General features: G+C 35.0%; 1 protein-coding gene across 1 annotated transcript in view; it reads right to left on the bottom strand.

Annotated features, from left to right (window-relative positions):
• ALDH12A1 (aldehyde dehydrogenase 12A1) overlaps positions 1–19,007 on the bottom strand; it is a 187,432-nt gene that overhangs the window by 73,674 nt on the left and 94,751 nt on the right. The window contains exon 7 of the mRNA XM_089807563.1: positions 2,307–2,390. Coding sequence (XP_089663689.1) covers positions 2,307–2,390 — 84 coding nt within the window. The remainder of the gene's footprint in view (positions 1–2,306; positions 2,391–19,007) is intronic.

Here is a 19,007-nt window from a genome sequence, read left to right as displayed (position 1 = left end):
ACTATTTGGAACAATTTCAAACTCATTAAGTGTCATGGAATATTTGCTTCTCAAACTATGGTCATCTAGTAAGCATTTCTTCTTGACTTATTCATGGCGATCATCTCTCGATTGATTATTAAATTTTGTGATTCCAAAGATCTCATAGCTTGTGTCATGAATGTTGATTATTGGTCGCGATTCACATGAAGGAAACACGTCTAAAGAGAAATCGATTATCATTCAATTCAATAATTTATCAATGCAATGAATTTTAATTCCAATCTCTACTAGTTGAGTATTGCTATTGCAGATCTTTCAATAATAACATGCCTAGGACAATCACATATCATTGTTAGCAGTTCACAAAATACATATTTAGTGAGAAACACTGATTTTTGTAGCACATTTTCTATGAATTACCATCTTAGAATATTAGTATTGATAGCAATTATATTGGAATTCTTCAGCAATAACATACATATGATTTTATTCATTTAGCTTCTATGTCAATGGTGATCAATCCTACACGTAGATTTACTTCTAGTTTTCTTTTCCGAATGTGTGTGCAGATTCAAATGTCCAGTCTCTTTTTACACTTGCAGTTTGGCTCTGATACCATGTTAGATTTCCCGGATCCACTGCAAATGTATTAAGCACTGCCTTATTAGGTATGTGTGTTCCAAATGCAACATTCTTAGATTTATATATAGAGAGAATAGGTCATGAATAAACATGCCCCTTCATGGGACATGTCTATTCATTAATCAAATAATTAATAATAACAATGTATATTATATTAAATTTTTCTCATGTAATTAACAATGGCCTTATATCTCAATATAAAGAACACACACACACACACACACACACACAAATTATATCTCATATATAATTCTATATAGGTTTATCTGACTGAAGCTATCAAACATTAACAATATGTACCTTCAGCCTCTTGCAATAAAGATCCTATCACAAGTAGGTTTTTTAATTTTAATTTCTAAAGTATTTTTAATTTGTTTTGTCCACTTGCAATGTATTATTTCAACACTTATTTTGTTTGTTATCTCTCTAGGTTGCTAGCTCTTCTACTGCTAAGCGGAATTAGAGTACATACTCCTTTATCTACTTAGTGAAGCGTAATAGATTGGGTTCCAAAAAAGAAGAAGACTTGGTGTTAGTGCATAACAACTTGCATCTTCTATCACATAAGGAACGAAAATACAAGAAGGGCACAAAGAAGCTTTGGGATGTGGCACCCAAGTCTACTGACTTGGATATAATGATTGAGGATCTTGCTAGAGCCACACTGCTTGATATAGATGATGCAGCACCCTCTACTGCTGGTGGAACCGGTTATGGTTCCAATGATGAGGATGATGAAATACTTGCAGCCATTGGAGACCCTAATAATCCACATTTTTTAGATAATCCATTTGATGACTGAGAACAATTTCATGATTATTGAATCATGTTTCAAATATCATTCAACTATAAGTTATAACTATGTTTAAGTTTTGTGAATTCGATATGATGATTTTCTTGATGAATCATAATGTTTATCTTTGGCATTTGGCATTGATGTATGGTCAAACATCATAGATTCATAGTATCAAATGATCAAATTTTAGAATTATGTATATTTCTCTTCTTCTTTTTTGGATATAATGTGTGTGTGTGTGTGTGTGTACATACTCACGAATCATATTCGGAAAAAAATCACGAATCCACGAACCAGATTGTCGAACCTAAATCCATCACCGAACCCGAACCAGCAACTAAGGATTGTGATAATCTTGGTCATATCCAAAAGTTCAGAAGAACCAGAGAAAGTATCTTTTATAAATAGAGCCTTCATTTCTATTGTATATACTGAAATTATAATAACAAAAACTACTGTAGCAAATGAGTACAATATTCATTTATAGTAGAAAGAACACGATATTAAAAGGTGTGAATCTGTGATGATTACCAAGAAAACTGGCTACTAGCATTTGTGTATGATAAAGAAAAAAGAAAGAAATTGTGTTAGTAACTTAATTTCCATTGATGACCAAAAATAGGTCAATAGTAACAGTACTGAAATATATTTAAGATCAATTTCAAACAATATTGTGCACAGCCATGCAAACCAAGAAAATATAAAGGAACATTCATTATGGCAGTTGCATAGACCCTAACTCCATCACAAATGAAAGAACATAAAATAAGTCAGATATTATTGATTGGTTTTTTAGCCTTTTTATATCAAGCTATTAAATTCAAATTGCAGACTTGTGTTAGCTTATATTTTTTTTTTTATCAAGTATTTTAAAAAAAATACTTACAGGACCATAAGGCCATCGTAACCCAGTACTTTGTTGTCCAAGATGATTTCCTGGCACTGCAAATGATCGAGCCAAAAAGCGGACCTATAAAAAAGCATCATGCAATCACTGTGTCAACTTAAACTGATCTACCTGATAGCAACCTATACTATTATTCATTAGTACAATCACTGATAGAAGTAAAACATAGCTAATAAAAGACATGAAACAACAAGCAAACATGATCAAATATATCTTCTGATTAGACTTTGAGATCTTCCACTGGAAATCCTTATGCAAAAGTGCCCTTAACTTGAATCAGGATTTATAAAAGAGTTTGAAAACTGAAATTGTTGGTAAGTCGGAGTTAATAAGTTAGAGGAGCTGGGTTTTTCTAGGTTTCAATACTATTAAAGATGGAGATCTCTTGAATTTTTTAGGATTTTTTTCCTTTTAAACGTAACCATCAGATAAGCCAATCTCTGTTTTTCTTGAGAATTTTCCATGAATAATGTTTCTATTTTCCTATTAGGAGAAAATTAGATGCATTCTCTGTTGGCTTTAAGAGGGCTTGTACGTATATGTATAGTTGGCCTAGTTTTGGTAATCTGTGGACATTAAACAGTTTCCTTCTTTAGTTGATAAGCACGCAGTCTATGCCAAACTAACATTGACTTGGAAGGATAGTTCCATAGAATTCCCTGATGAGAGGACAGGACATCAAGGGCCTAAATTTGGGGAAGGTAAAGGGACAGCAGCTGGGCAATTATGGAAGGATGGTGGTGAACAGAAAAATAGTTATAAAACATGTAGAGTAAAAGAATTACAAATAAAACTTAGAAACTACTAAAATTTGAAAAACATTACCAATTTGAAATTGAATAATGAAAATTTAGAATTAGGATTTTATACTGAAACTATTATATTCAGATTTCATAATGATGATTGCAGCGAAAATGTTCAAGATTACAAAATGGAGTGAATTGAGGCTGCTAATCATTCCTCAAGCTTCTTCATGCTCTTCTTGCTCCTCAATACCCACCTTTCTCTTCACTCTCCCTTTCACCTTGCAATTGTAGCTCTCAGTTTCACACTCATACAATCCAGCTTCTTGTTAATTTGTTTTTGTGAGTTGAAATGAGGATAGGAGGGCGTTTAATAGAGTTTTTGGGGTTTGGGTGTGGCCTGTAGGCCATTACGCAGGGTGATTAAAAAAATGTTCTTTCTTAAATGCTTTTTGCCTAATGGTCAGAAACGCATGTAGATCCCCAAGACAATTAGGAGATACCCAGATGTCTCAAGGGCATTCTGACATCCCAACTTTGACTCAGAGACAGTGACTTTGGTGGCGGAGTGGCAAGAGGATGTCCCCCCAAGTTCCTGTGTCTCAAAGATGTCACTCTTCGAAACATTGAGTTTTTTAGTGGGGAGGGATGCATCCCTCTGGAACACTACTTGGAAGCCTAAACGACATCATGATACTGACATGACTTTTCAGGTTATGGTGCTTTTCTTTTGGGCACTGGAATTTGGGTAGAAAAATTACTGTTCATATCAAAAAAATTAGCTTCTATAATGGCAAATTTTTTAATTTTTAAATTAGTTATTTTCAATGTACAACAGCCATCAGATTTGCTCACAGTTAATGAGTATTTTCTTCTGCATTCTTGGCATCTTACAAGTTTTTATCCATTCTTATGGAATTGTAAGCAAATCAGTTTTAAATGGATTTCTAGCTATGAAGTATACTTTACAAATTAAAAAATAACCACCATAAAAAATGAGTGCTTTGATGGTAAAAGTATTGAATTCTTACTTAATTTAAGGTAATTAATCGGATAGTTGTGATATGATGTATTATTTGAATGGATTTTTCTTTCTGCAGAATTTTCTTTGGCAGGTTCTCTTTGGAGATTGTGCAATGATATTTACTGTTACATTTCTTGACAACATCCTAAGGCACAACCCTCTATTTTTAATCATGAGGACGAAGTTATATTTGTAGAAGAAATATTGGATCCACGAAGTCTGTTTCTGAGCTAAGATGAAGTTTATATAGTCTAGATGCTACGGAGCCAACTTTTCCTCAACTTAACAGTTAGGTCATTACTCATATTACGGATCAACCATATTACACTTTGCAAACAGAGACAAGTCTTTAGAAATGTTACTAGTTAATTTAATAATTACAAAAAGTTCTTCCCGGATATAATAGGGAAACTGATATCACAGTATGTCAAATGGATTCTTTATTCATTTTAAAATCAAGGTCATGGAAAGATTTTTTCTGAAGAAAATTTTGTACTTCTCATGCAGACCTTTAGATACCTTTTATCTCAGTGAAGTTTTATCATAAGTGATGCAGCTATAGTGGCATCTGTTTAGCTAAGCATTCATAAAAGAGAAAATAGGCTCCTCAAGTTCACCCAAGAAAGTAATTTTAATCTCCCTATTTTAGAGATGGAAAGTGTATCCACAAAGCAATATCAATGGCTGCATAATGAAAGACCATAATTTCAAATTTGAGCAACAAAATTCATCTATGGATTTTTGGGCATAATTGTTTAGCATTATTTATACATGAAAAAAACCAGCAAGTACAAGGGATAGCAACATGTCCCCGGACCAGTAACATGTAGGTCTAGATCATACTATATAGTATATATTCACTTAATAGTATACCATGATTGGCAAATGGATCTGAAATCAAGTCACACAAAATGGATCAATTGAACAGTAGATTACAACTTGTACAACTCATTTGTTGAAGGAAACAAGTGGTTTGAGGCAGAAAACAGAGTTTTTGGCAGGTGTACGAAACCAGTGGTTCTGATAAGGATTGATCATGCAATTGCCAGTTTTAGAAAGTGACAACTTCCTTACCACCATTGGTCAGAAGCAAGCAGCAGCATCATCACATGTCCAAAAACTAACTTGTCTTGGTTCAAATTTTCTGCTTTATAGCTTCCTGGTGTCTTTTCACATCTCATCCAAGCTTATAAAAGCATACATGTGTATTAAAAGTGCATTTTTACACATAAAGCGTGCATTTGTTGAATATGAATTCCAAGAGGATTCAAGTTATCCCTGTAGACTGTATTTAGACAATAAAACTGTGGCAAAGTGTTATAAAAAGCTGTTGTAAGTGATCTTCGGGACTACACACAAGCTGGTTGTGTGACCAAGAGGCCTAAGATTGTATTTGTCATTAGACATAGTGGATATGGGGGTTATTTGCTTCACTTTTTGCTTCAGTTTTCTCTGAGAATTTACATTTTCTAAGGTAAAAGTTCTAAGTTACCGGGTTCGGACCTTGCCAGCCGGGTCCGGGTCCAACTCGGGATTCATGTTGAGTCTGTCGGGATTGAGCAGGGTCCCACCATGAACTGTGAACATGCGGACCCACAAGGACTCACAATCTGTGGCGCGGACCCTGTGAGGACCATTAAGGACCCCGCGAGAACCCACAGCCCATGAGGCCAAAAAGTATGATAAAAATGCAAAACTGTATTTTGTTATTAATTTATAATTATTAATTTATAATGGTACAACTCACACACACATATATTTGTATGAGCTGTACCACTTAATCTTATATTATATCTGTTAATGTTATAATTCTGTCGGATAAATTATATTATATATGGAATAATTAACTTATATTAAGAGGGATATATATATATATATATAACAATTATAATATATTGAGGGTATATTACTTGTGTTATAACTATAACTAATGTAATTTAATATGTTAACGAGACATGTCTCTTCAAGAGACATGCCTCTTTATTTCACATATATATTCATTCATATAGTAACTTGAAAAACACATAAAATTCCACAAGTGCTATTACAAGTTACAAATCCTATTTCGCCAACATAGTATCAGAGCAAGTTGATTCTTGCCTGTCGGAAAAAAGGAGAATAGGAAACTAAGCGCAGCAAAACACTACAATACACGTTGGATGTCTGATAAAATCTCCAGACTACTATCACAAGCAACAGTAGAAATTTAATTGTTGGGATGCCATATTTAGTGATTCGATACATGAGAAGGCATGAATGTTGTAACAATTGTGAATCAAATGAACTTGGCTTGGTATCACAGGAGAGTCACATAAGCACTTGTCTAATATGCACCATCATAGATATTAATGAGAATCAAAACTGTGATCTTTTGAATGGAAGAGTTGACAACTATGACGGTGTCCAATTCTGTGATGGTCTTACATAACTGAAAGAAACATTCAACGATGAACTAACAGAGTTCAACCAAATGTTTTTTTAACATTATAAGATTGGGTTGTACAATAGTGCTTGTGTGTTTGTGGAAATAATTGTCAATTCATTATTATCCTCTAATTAATTCGAAGGAGTTGTATGAATTTCATTTGTTGTGAGACAATATTTATCCCTAGTGAAGTCTTGATATGATCCGCAAATACTAAGCTTTTCAATCTATTGCTTTGGTGTTAATAATATTTAATGGAGAAATGGAGAATCAATTAATACAGGAAAGGAAAATATTAAAGCACTATCAATAAACCTTGAATGTCTAAATATATTGAGCGATCCAAGTTAGTCGTGCTTTCAAGATTTGAACGACCAGCTTCTCTCAAAGAATTGGAAAGAGATCTGTGGGGAGGTGTTGGAAACAAAAGGTTTGGAGCACATGGAGAAATTGAGCAATGTGAAACTCGGAGAAAACACAGGATAAATTGCATTCAAACAATAAAGACGTGGCCAAATCAAATAACAATATGTACACAGGGGGTCCTTGATACATTTTTTTTTATTCTCACCAAATGTCTTTGTTGTGAACTTCTTACCACTGGCGCCTCTACTTTATCTAAACTAATGATATTGATACAAGTTATGTGTTTTCTTCACAGATGAGGATTCAATAAAAGTTGCATAAAAGAGGAGGTTATTCTCCAATATCATCGATATGGGTTAGAAAGGGTAGATGGGTCGTAATAGGCATCTTCACACAACATTGCAAAAGGATCACTGCAAGTTTTGAAATGAGCCTCACTGCAGATGAAAAGCACGACATGTACTCGATTGCAAGATATTGGGAGAGCGGAGTTTGGGACCAGACCTGTAAAGTTTCAGATATTCCCAAATTCAAAATATACAACGAGACAAGACATAGGGTTAAAGACCATTACACTTAGATGCATGGCAAGTACTAGAAGGTGGAACCTGCGGGACAATCAATCTAGTACTAGAAGATGTCAATGCTTTTCTATTTGTCACCCTTCACATTCAATGCTTTTCTGTTTCTATCCCAGATTGGAGAATTTTATATTTTATATCCTTTACCATATACTTCTTCTATGCAAAATCTTGTAGGGGCAATTGTACAATTAATTGTGAATATTATTTCGTAGCATGTCACCAATAATATGTGGCTTATATATCCCTTGCACTTCATCTCTCTTCAATTGAAATCAAAGATTAATCTCTCAGCTAAGCCAAGTCCATTCATTACCAAACAACTCAATCAAAGATTAAATGTTGAAGTTCACGCTACAAATGGTTGTCATTGCCATGGTGGTTGTTCTCGATTGGGTGAGATCTTCACAATTGTAATTGGTGAATACCATATGTTCATATTCTGATAAGCAAATACTTACATGATATCATATTCTAGAAATCTTCTAATAAAAGATTTCCTATATGTGTTACTTTTGAAATATTACCTATGGTGTAATATCTATATGTTTTATCCTTCTTCATTAAGAGGGAGTGTTAATGTTTGTAATGTCCTCGTTTTGGTTGACATCGTTTTGCATGTTGAATCAGTCTATCACGGACTCTCGTAGACTAGTGGTTGTGTGAGAGGGTCATTCTGGCGTTTATTTGAGGATTGGATGGCTTATTATGCTCTTGGAGATATTATTTTATCATTACTTTTTTATACACGGCCTACATGTTATAGTTTTAAGTTGAGTTGCACTTTTTATTTTATAAAGTTATTTAATTATAAAAATGCATTATAATGAGTTTTTATAATGGATGCTTCTAGAAGTTCTTAGTAACTTCTTAGAAAAGTGAATAAATAGAGGGCCTGGCCTCTCATTTGCATGGACGGGATTTACTAATTCAACTACATTCTCTTTGAGCATTTGTGGCACCATCTAGGTCTGCAAATATTCAGCATAATCCTTGAGAACGATACCTCTCAAGAGATTGCATAACTGAGGAAGTGAAAGACCTTCTGAAGGGTTGCACTTTGGAAGTGGTATTCAGTGATTTCAAGTTGAGCTTAATTTGTATACTCAGACTACCTGAGGGTTTGATTTCTTCGAAAAAAGGAGAACCGAAAAAAAAAAAAGGCCGAAAAAGCAAATCCGAAAAAAAAAAGCAAGTAGAAAAGCGCAGAATCGAAAAAGCAGTCCAAAAAAGAAGGTCCGAAAAAGCAGGTCGAAAAAGCAGATACGAAAAAGCAGATCCGAAAAAGCAATTCAAAAAAGCATTTCAAGTTGAGCTTCATTGAGTTTTCAGACTAGGGTTGAAAGTGAACATCTCTGGAGTCGTTTTGGTGAAAAGATTGCATCATATTTGTTAGAAGGGTTTTGTAAAGTCTGGGACAATATTTATGTACAAATCTGATGCAGAACTGGTCATTTTAAAAGATCAGATTGGGAGCATATTTGGAGTCATAAATTCATCATACCTAGTTTGAAATTCAAGTTGCCAATTTCTTTGCATTCCTAAGACCTGGGCGATTCAAACTATGCTTAATTTAGCACCATTTCAAGAAGGAAACAATCTATACTAAAATCAAACAGGGCGATACAGGTACAGCTGTACTTGCAGACTGTACAATTGCTGGATTTGAGACAGATTAAGGTTGCAGCTTGATCACTGTATCTTCAGCATATAGACAACATTGTTGCATCATTCCTAGGTTCTTTTAATTACAATTATCTAAATATATGTTGTATATGAGAGTTTAATGGATAAAGTCACTGCTGTATATGCGAGATGCATTTCTAAATGTCAATTGTTGTTCATGTGACAAGAAAGACTATGAATTTTGTCTCTGTTTGTACCCAGCTGCATAGGACATTGGTATATCTTGGATTGTGACACAAAAAGCATGTTTAAACCTTTGTAATCAGTCATGACAGTGCACTGTTAATTTAGTAGAAGACCATAAATTACTAGTAATCTGAAGTTGTAATTGACTGTAAGAGCAGCAACATCTTAATTGAATGCGTATATATATTGGCACTGTTTGGGTATCATGGAGTAGGGTGGATTTATAATTTAACAAATATTTCTTTCAGCATTTTATATCTCAGCAGTGTAGTTGATTGTTTGCCAAGTGTTTGATGAAATTGCTTAGCACATATTCAGTATGTTACATTGCACAGTTCAGACTACATGCCGAGTGTTTGACATAATTGCATAGTTCAGTGTTAGTAGTTTTTAGTGACCTTTGAGTAAGGGTCATTACAGTGGTATCAGAGCTATAAGTCCTGCCATCCTGTGGAGGTCTTATAGGGAATTTGGAACAGCCGGATAGAGGGAAAAGTATTTGACGAAATGTCAAAACACTAAAAATCAGAGCATTTATATTTGAGCATGTGACAGGGGCCTTATAATTTCCGCAATACCCGAGCAAGACAAAATAGGATTTCAGACCTACAGAGCGAACAGTTTAGTTCATCCATGCAGGTGGACATAGAATCCAGTCATACAGACACAAAGGAGGTATTCTTTGATCAAGACAGCAATATGGGTGACCGAGATGACAGGAATACAGGATTAGGCAGAGGCGGGAATGCCAGTCCAGATCAGGGAGAGGAAAGATTCTTACAGTTATTAGACACCTTAGCACAGGGACAACGATTAGCAGAGCAGAGAGCACAAGAACAGAGTCAGAGATTGGAGCTTATGATGCAGATGATGGCTCGTCAAATGGGGTTGAATGCTAATGTGGGTGGAGGAAATAATCAGAATGGTAATAATCAGGATGGGACACATAATGGAGGCAAACAAGTTGGGAACAATTTCGGTCATGCACCCCAGCAAACTAGGACAATGAGTTCGCGGCCCATGATTCCCACATTTCCTCCTAGAGCTCCAGAGCAACCCGTACCAGAGCCCCAAATCACTAAAATACAGGACTAGCTGAGGAGAGATTGGGAAGCTGGAGGTCCAGATTTTATTGTTGCAATTACCTTTAGGGAGTATATAGATGTGCAGATGAAGCATATGCCACGTGGACATGACAGGAACCAGAGCTATGAGCTATGGAAGAAAGTAGGGAAACTTCAGTTACCATATTATGATGGCTCGAAGAAGTCTACAGCAAGAGCTTGGGTTCAAAAGCTTGACACATACTTTCAAATGAACCCTATGCCTGAGGAAGAAGCTATTAAGTATGCAGCAATTCACTTGGATGGGTTAGCACACGAGTGGTGGCAGCATGGTATGGTCACTATGGGTCATGCACACATTACCTCATATGTAGAGTTTACGGAGAGACTGATTGAACGTTTTGATAGGCCTAAGGATTGTACCTTCCCTATGACAGGCAAAAACTTGTATGAGGAGTTTAACAGACATGCTGATTCGATACAGGGAGACATTAGCACATCTTCAGGTAATGGTTTATCTGCATCATCTTCACAGGCAAAAGGGGTTATAGATGTTGTGCAGGTTGAGCCAGTAGCATCAGAAGGTGATATCACAACCACACCAGATTGTGTGATTGACACAGATAGTGATTCCAATATAGTTGGGTTGGATGAAGTTACAGCAGTTGAGGATACTGTCATGTTTGAGGATAGTACAGTTGATCAGAAAGTGAGCATTCAAGACTTTGCAGAAAACGAGTATCAAGCACAGTTGGATGCTTCTTCACATGAGATAGAAACTAGTAGCTCTTTACTTGGTTTGGCAAGCCAGCTGAAGACAAGGGACAAGAATATTGTCACGGCTTTATCTCATCATGACAGGATACATGGATTGATTGAGAATAACATTTGGATGATTCAACTGCAGGAGAGACAGAAAGGAGTCACAACAGGTTCTTGTGACAACTTACAACAGATCAAGGAAGGCATGGAGGCAATGAAGCTAAGTTACATACACCTACTTTCAGATCGCGATCATCTCCTTAATCTTGCAGGGATCTATTTAGATGCATTGAAGAAGGAGGAGGTTGACTGACTTTCTCATGAGCTGGAGGATACTCAGAATTCCTTGGTGTGTATTCAGTTGGCTCTCCAGGATTCTAAGAGACATGTGGACGAGCTTTGTCTTGAGGTGAGCTCAGTTCGGGAGTTAGCGCGTATAGCAAGGACTCAGTTTTCTTTTACAGTCAGGTCGCATGTTGATGATTTCTTAGAGATGATAGAGTTTACAGGAGAGTCCCAGGATCAGAGTATTACAGATGATAGCTATTCTAAGGTTACTCCTTTGGACAGTGTACCAGGGATAGAGTATAGGAGTTCGACCAGTCAGCACAATCATGTGTCTAGTCAACTGAGAATTGGCAAGTGAGACATTTCTATCACTTGCAAGCATTTCGATGTTGTTCGTCAGTTGTTAGCAGTTTATGGATGGGGTTCTCCTACTAGTGATGGGCAGGGAGGCAGTTATCTTTCCTTGACAAAGATCCACTCTTTATGGGAGGCTATCCGGATTCTGAGACAGGATTATATGCAGTTGGTAGTTGACAGAGATTATCTAATGGAGTGGGGCAGTACAGCATATGACGCGTTATTGGTCAAGGAAGATGAGGTGAGTGAGCTTACTCAGCAGCTCGAGGTGACTTCTGAGTTTCTTGAGAGTACACAGTTGGCTTTCAAGGAGTCACAGTTTCATTTAGCTGAGGTGACCATGGAGTTAGAACGACTTCAGTCTTTACCAAATTTTGTACAATCACGGACCGTGGTGTCTGGTGATCCGAGGATGTCCATGGTCAAGGTTTATAGAGGCAGTGGAGATGAGGATATATCTGTCCATGACACTAGTATTGGCATATTTGGTCCATTTCCACTGGAGGTAGGTTTAGCTGAGTTAGGCACTGGAGCTGAGCATTGTGGTATGTTCAACTTGAAGGGCACAGAGACTAGTGATGTTGTTGATTCTGCGCCCTTGGCTATATCATTATCTGACTTAGTTGATGATCAGTCACAGTTGGTTGGATCACGTCTGCAGGATGAGTCTTTGACTGGGATTGGTTCTTTTTACCGGCATTATACTGCAAGATATGTTCATCGGTTTGCTTTTGATCCATGTGTTGAGGAGTTGATGGCAGACAGGTTTGGACTTGGCTCTCATTTTTGCTATCTACCATGTAATGACTATTCACCATCAGTAGTGCATGGGTGTTATGGTTATGAGACAGTGGCCAGTAATCTGCAGAGTTGTGTTAACTGCACTAGATGTACAGTGTGTGGATTCTCTGTATTTGGTGCAATTTCATGTGGGAGTGGTCACCATTGTAGCAGAGTTGGAGTGTGCATTCCGCATAACATGGTGGGTTGTGTGGATGGTGTTTATTATGTTGACAGTTTCGGTGATCTACTCTACTTGGGGTCTAATATTTTGAGAGTTTGTGCCTCGTGGGTTCCTGACTGTGGCAGTAGTGGATTTGGAGTTCAGTTGCACCGTGATTCACGATTCATTCATGGATTCCTCTTGGTTATATTTCAGAGGTTGTTGCAGGAGCCTATGTTGATTGACAGCAATATAGTTCATGACTACATTTGGGATCCAGGTGGAGCGACTAGTTTGTTGTTCAGCCATTGCTTGGGGACAAGCAATTTCAGGAAGGGCAAACTGTAATGTCCCCGTTTTGGTTGACATCATTTTGCGTGCCGAATCAGTCTATCATGGACTCTCATAGACTGGTGGTTGTGATGAGAGGGTCATTCTGGCGTTTATTTGAGGATTGGATGGCTTATTATGCTCTTGGAGATATTATTTTATCATTACTTTTTTATACGCAGCCTACATGTTATAATTTTAAGTTGAGTTGCACTTTTTATTTTATAAAGTTATTTAATTATAAAAGTGCATTATAATGAGTTATTATAATGGATGCTTCTAGAAGTTCATAGTAACTTCTTAGAAAAGTAAATAAATAGAGGGCTTGGCCTCTCATTTGCATGGACGGGATTTGATAATTCAACTACATTCTATTTGAGCATTTGTGGCACCATCCAGGTTTGCAAATATTCAGCATAATCTTTGAGAACGATACCTCTCAAGAGATTGCATAACTGAGGAAGTGAAAGACCTTCTGAAGGGTTGCACTTTGCAAGTGGCATTCAGCCATTTCAAGTTGAGCTTAATTTGTATACTAAAACTACCTGAGGGTTTGATTTCTTCGAAGAAAGCAGAACCAAAAAAAAACCAGGCCGAAAAAGCAAAGCGAAAAAGCAAATCCGAAAAAAAAAACTAGAAAAGCGTAGAATCGAAAAAACAGTCCGAAAAATCAGGTCCGAAAAAGCAGGTCGAAAAAGCAGATACGAAAAAGCAGATCAGAAAAAGCAATTCGAAAAAGCATTTCAAGTTGAGCTTCATTGAGTTTTCAGACTAGGGTTGAAAGTGAACATCTCTGAAGTCATTTTGGTGAAAAGATTGCATCATATTTGTTAGAAGGGTTTTGTAAAGTCTGGGACAATATTTATGCACAAATCTGATGCAGAACTAGTCATTTTCAAAGATCAGATTGGGAGCATATTTGGAGTCATAAATTCATCATACCGGGTTTGAAATTCAAGTTGCCAATTTCTTTGCATTCCTCAGACCTGGACAATTCAGACTATGCTTGATTTAGCACCATTTGGAGAAGGAAACAATTTATAGTAAAATCAAACAGGGCCGTACAAGTACGACTGTACTTGCAGATTGTACAGTTGCTGGATTTAGGACAGATTAAGGTTGCAGCCTGATCACTGTATCTTCAGCATATAGACAACATTGTTGCATCATTCCCAAGTTCTTCTTTTAATTACAATTATCTGAATATATGTTGTATATGAGAGTTTAATGGATAAAGTCACTGCTGTACTAAGTCACAGGATTTGCCGAATTTCATCCATGAAGTTCGAACTTCAGCGAATTTTTATCCTTTCTAAACTTCATCCGAATTTTATGATATTTAATGTAATATAGTTATTTATAATAAGATTATTTTATTTTGATATAATATTGAGTTATTTAGTTTAATTATTTAGCAATGTCTAACTATTTTGACAATTTTGTGGATATATTACTTATATTTAAAAATAAATAAATTTATATAAGTTAAATTAATGTCGAATCTTTTCTAAATTTTTACCCTTGCCGAATTTCATATGAATTTTATGAATGACGAACTCGAATTCAAATTCGAACCTTGTGACTTAGCTGCTGTATATGCGAGATGCATTTCTAAATGTCAATTGTTGTTCATGTGACAAGAAAGAGTATGAATTTTGTCTCTATTTGTACCCAGTTGCATAGGACATTGGTATATCTTGGATAGTGACACAAAAAGCATGTTTAATCCTTTGTAATCAGTCATGACAGTGCACTGTTAATTTAGTAGAAGACCATAAATTACCGGTAATCTGAAGTTGTAATTGATTGTAAGAGCAGCAACATCTTAATTGAATGCGTATATATATATATATATATATATATATATATATATATATATATATATTGGCACTGTTTGGGTATCATGGAGTAGGGTGGATTTATAATTTAACAAATATTTCTTTCAGCATTTTATATCTCAGCAGTGTAGTTGATTGCTTGCCAAGTGTTTGATGAAATTGCTTAGCACATATTCAGTATGTTACATTGCATAGTTCAGACTACATGCCGAGTGTTTGACGTAATTGCATAGTTCAGTGTTAGTAGTTTTTAGTGACCTTTGAATAAGGGTCATTACAATGTTATAATTCTGTCAGATAAATTATATTATATATATGAGATATATAATATATCACAAATATTATATATGGAATAATTAACTTATATTAAGAGTAATATATATATATATATCTTATTATGTATATATTGTTATATAACAATTATAATATATTAAGGGTATATTACTTGTGTTATATCTATAACTAATGTAATTTAATATGTTAAAGAGACATGTCTCTTCAAGAGACATGCCTCTTTTTTTCACATATATATTCATTCATATAGTAACGTGAAAAACACATAAAATTCCAAAAGTGCTATTACAAGTTACAAATCCTATTTCACTAACAATATCAAATTGCAGTTCACTAATGTTACTGTTATACCATTTTGATTGATTGCATCTTGTATAATTTTCAAGTAGAATTGTTGTTAGGTTTCCAGTAAATATTGGCTCCTTTGAGCAAACTTGCAACCCAAACACTTGGTATGACAAGCTAATGAGTCTGTATAGGCAAGGAAAGAAAACAACAATTCTACTTGAAAATAATATAAGATGCAATTAGCCAAAATTGTAAGACAGTACCATTAGTAAACTGCAGTTTGATATAATTTAAAATTTAATGGTACAGCTCATATATATATATTCAAGCCCACCATTAATAAAATATAATAAATGACACGAAATATCAATAGCAATTGAATTAATCCAAATCCAACACAAATTTGATTTAAAATATCACACCAAATGTAAACATATATCGAAAAGCTAGAAACCACATTGGCAGTCAAGCCTAGTCCTAAATATTGTTTCTCTTTTTTTTTTTGTCTATATTTATTTTTATATATAGTCACTACAGGTGAGAATTTCACAACAGTTCAATTTAAAAGCTCCTTCACTGAAGTACAAAGATCTTGAGAGTTGAGACTTTGAGAGATAACCTCAACTTCATTTGATAGCTAATGACAGCAAACGATGGTGCAGGTCAGTCCTGTTAAGTTTGTAGTTGCAGTCAGATTGATTTGATCATGAGATACATTGTTGATATATATATATATATATATATATATATATAGATATATATGGTTAGTTTTATATATATAATACATAAGGTTATTTATATAATTAATATATTAACTAATGATGATTAACTAAAGAGAGATATCTCTTCATGAGACATGTCTCCTCTCATATTTATGAGTCTTCAAATCTGCATTTGGAAGACATCAATCACATTGAAAATGTTAGTACATTTGCAGAAAACAATCCATGTTAACATGGTATTAGAGCCAAACTGAAAATGTGAAAAAGAATAGAAATAATATGAAGAAGAATTTCCAAGCTGAACAGAAAATAACTATAACACCCAAGAATCATCAAAAGAGGAGCACCAATCTGAGTTGTTCACTGGCAGGCATTCCAATCTGACATGAGCAAAGGCTTGGAATTCTATTGCAAAAATGTTAATACCTCTATTACAGACCAACGACCTGCATCTGGCAGTTGATCGTAGGAGTACTAGCAACATTCTGAACAATGAAATAGTAGACAAGAAACTAATGGAACCAGCAAAAGGGATATAATCAGAATGGGTAATACATAACAAATGGAGAGAGACATCCATTAAGGTAGATGGAATTGGATTAAAAAAAGAAGAAGAAGAAGATAGTTCTAATAAACTCCAAATAGAAAGACTTCAAAAGTGATCCAATAGGTGATTGTGCTACCATTTGTAATCTGTCAGTTCAATGTAACTCAAATTTTATCATGTACTCAGACTGGGAAAGCATCATTCCGCTTAGTTAAGAAGAAATGAAAAGGAAGTTGAAAAAGTCGGAGTCATAATAGGAAATGTTCTCAGACACAGCAGTAACACTAACAGGAATATCAAATGGGAAGTCAAATATATGTCCGCATGGCATTAGTGGAGAAATATTGCACTCAATTGAGGATGTTCAGCTATTTGATACCCATGTAAATGGAACATTCCTTATTATATCAATGGACCTGAGCACTTCGCCAAGGCAATCATAATTTATTGGTGAGAGTGATAATTTGTTAATTAATTGAGGGCATGTGAAGACCAATTGTCAGACTCTAGACATAATGTTTTAAGGATATTTAAGAAATTTTACATTTCCTTGTTGCGGATTTACTAAAAATGGTAATAAAATTCCTTACACCAAATGAGGGAGGAAATTGGGAACTCATATGTGAACATCGATTTATGAACTGAATTGATACTTCTGTACAATGTTTTTTTGCTGGATTGTAAAAAGGAACGTATTCAAACTTGCAATAAACTGAGGATATGATAAGGCATATTATTTTGCAAACAAGGATGAAAATGTAATATAAAGGGAGAAACAAAGTTCAAAACATATTAATGTCTCTTTGATAATTGCACACACCCTGGGGCTATGGTGGGACCCACAGCGAAATGAGTCAGGGTTTATATGATGAAAAATTTACTATGGTGGTACCCACAACAAAATGAGTAATGGAAAGGTGCATTTTGATCCATTGGTAATCATTGGCAATGACTACAAATGAAAAATCGATTAGTAAAGGAGAGGTGCATTTAGCACTAAAGAAAGAGACATGCTAAAGACAGGTGTTTTTTAACTCCATGCCTCATCATTCCCAACACAAGATATGAGAAGGCAGTCACTATCATTCAAATTTAAAATAGCATTATCATCCAGATTTGGATATGCTTTGTAAGAGAAAGTGCATTGTGGCATATCGGTTGCAAGTAATCTAAATATAGATCAGGAACATCACCAATGAATTGCAGACATTAAATCTGTGTATCAAAAATTCATCCATTGTCAAGTTAGCATTACATTATCAATCTGATACAGGATCACATTGGTGTTAGCAATTCCTATACATACATCAGACACATCAAGTATTAAAAGAACTCATAGATAGTTCATTGCACACAATTAAAGGAACGTATCAGAAATAGTAATCTGATTGTTATAAGCGATTATATATGAAATTCTTAAAGACATTCTCCATTGATAAACCAGACAAGGCTATTATTAAATAAGAGAAGTGATATTAATATCCTCTAGAGATGAAATGAGATATATGCCCTAAGAAGTATTGTTTTTCTATAGCCACAGTATCATATGCAAGGAGAAGCCAGTATTGATGGCATCTATTGATGGATATATACACAATTAAATTTTTGAAAATGCTTTACAAACTCTGAAGAAGATTTTTAAAAGATGATCTAAAGTGTTATGAACATCAAGGCATGAAAGAATCACTTTCCTTATCCCATTGTATTGTTCATTTTTGGACAGCTAAATAAGAGTTTATGATTATTATCAACAATGTAAGGATCAAGGACAAGAAGCCTATGTCAATATCTAACAAAGGTCCAGTATCATGAATGTGTTATATGATGGACAACATGGGCAAACTATCCAAATTGTATGGTTATGGTTGCCAAAGCATTTGAACCACCCATTGTTATCCCCTTAATGAACAAATCTCTGAGTATGAGTAATAGATTCATTCTTGTGGCATGGACACTCTAAATCAAGATATTGGTATAGGGTGGATGGGTTTAGAAAAACGTCAATACTCATTTGCCTCTATTAATAAGCTTAATGAATGTTTGGATCTTCATTAGGTGAAAAGGCGAAACTAGAAAGAAGATTAATACTTAGAAAGAAGAAGTTACTAATAGAGATAGAGGTTGATATCATTCATGGATGATTGTCTCTCATTAGACTTGATATTGATTGAAAACTCTATCAAAATGATGTGAGTATTTAAAATTGTTGGGGGATGAATAATTACCCAACGTTTCA

Source organism: Cupressus sempervirens, chromosome 10 (genome assembly GCF_028749045.1).
Source record: "Cupressus sempervirens isolate cs-2001-9-10 chromosome 10, ASM2874904v1, whole genome shotgun sequence".
Lineage (NCBI taxonomy): Eukaryota > Viridiplantae > Streptophyta > Pinopsida > Cupressales > Cupressaceae > Cupressus > Cupressus sempervirens.
The sequence above is the reverse complement of the archived record's forward strand: the minus strand, read 5'-3'. Positions and strand labels throughout refer to the sequence as shown.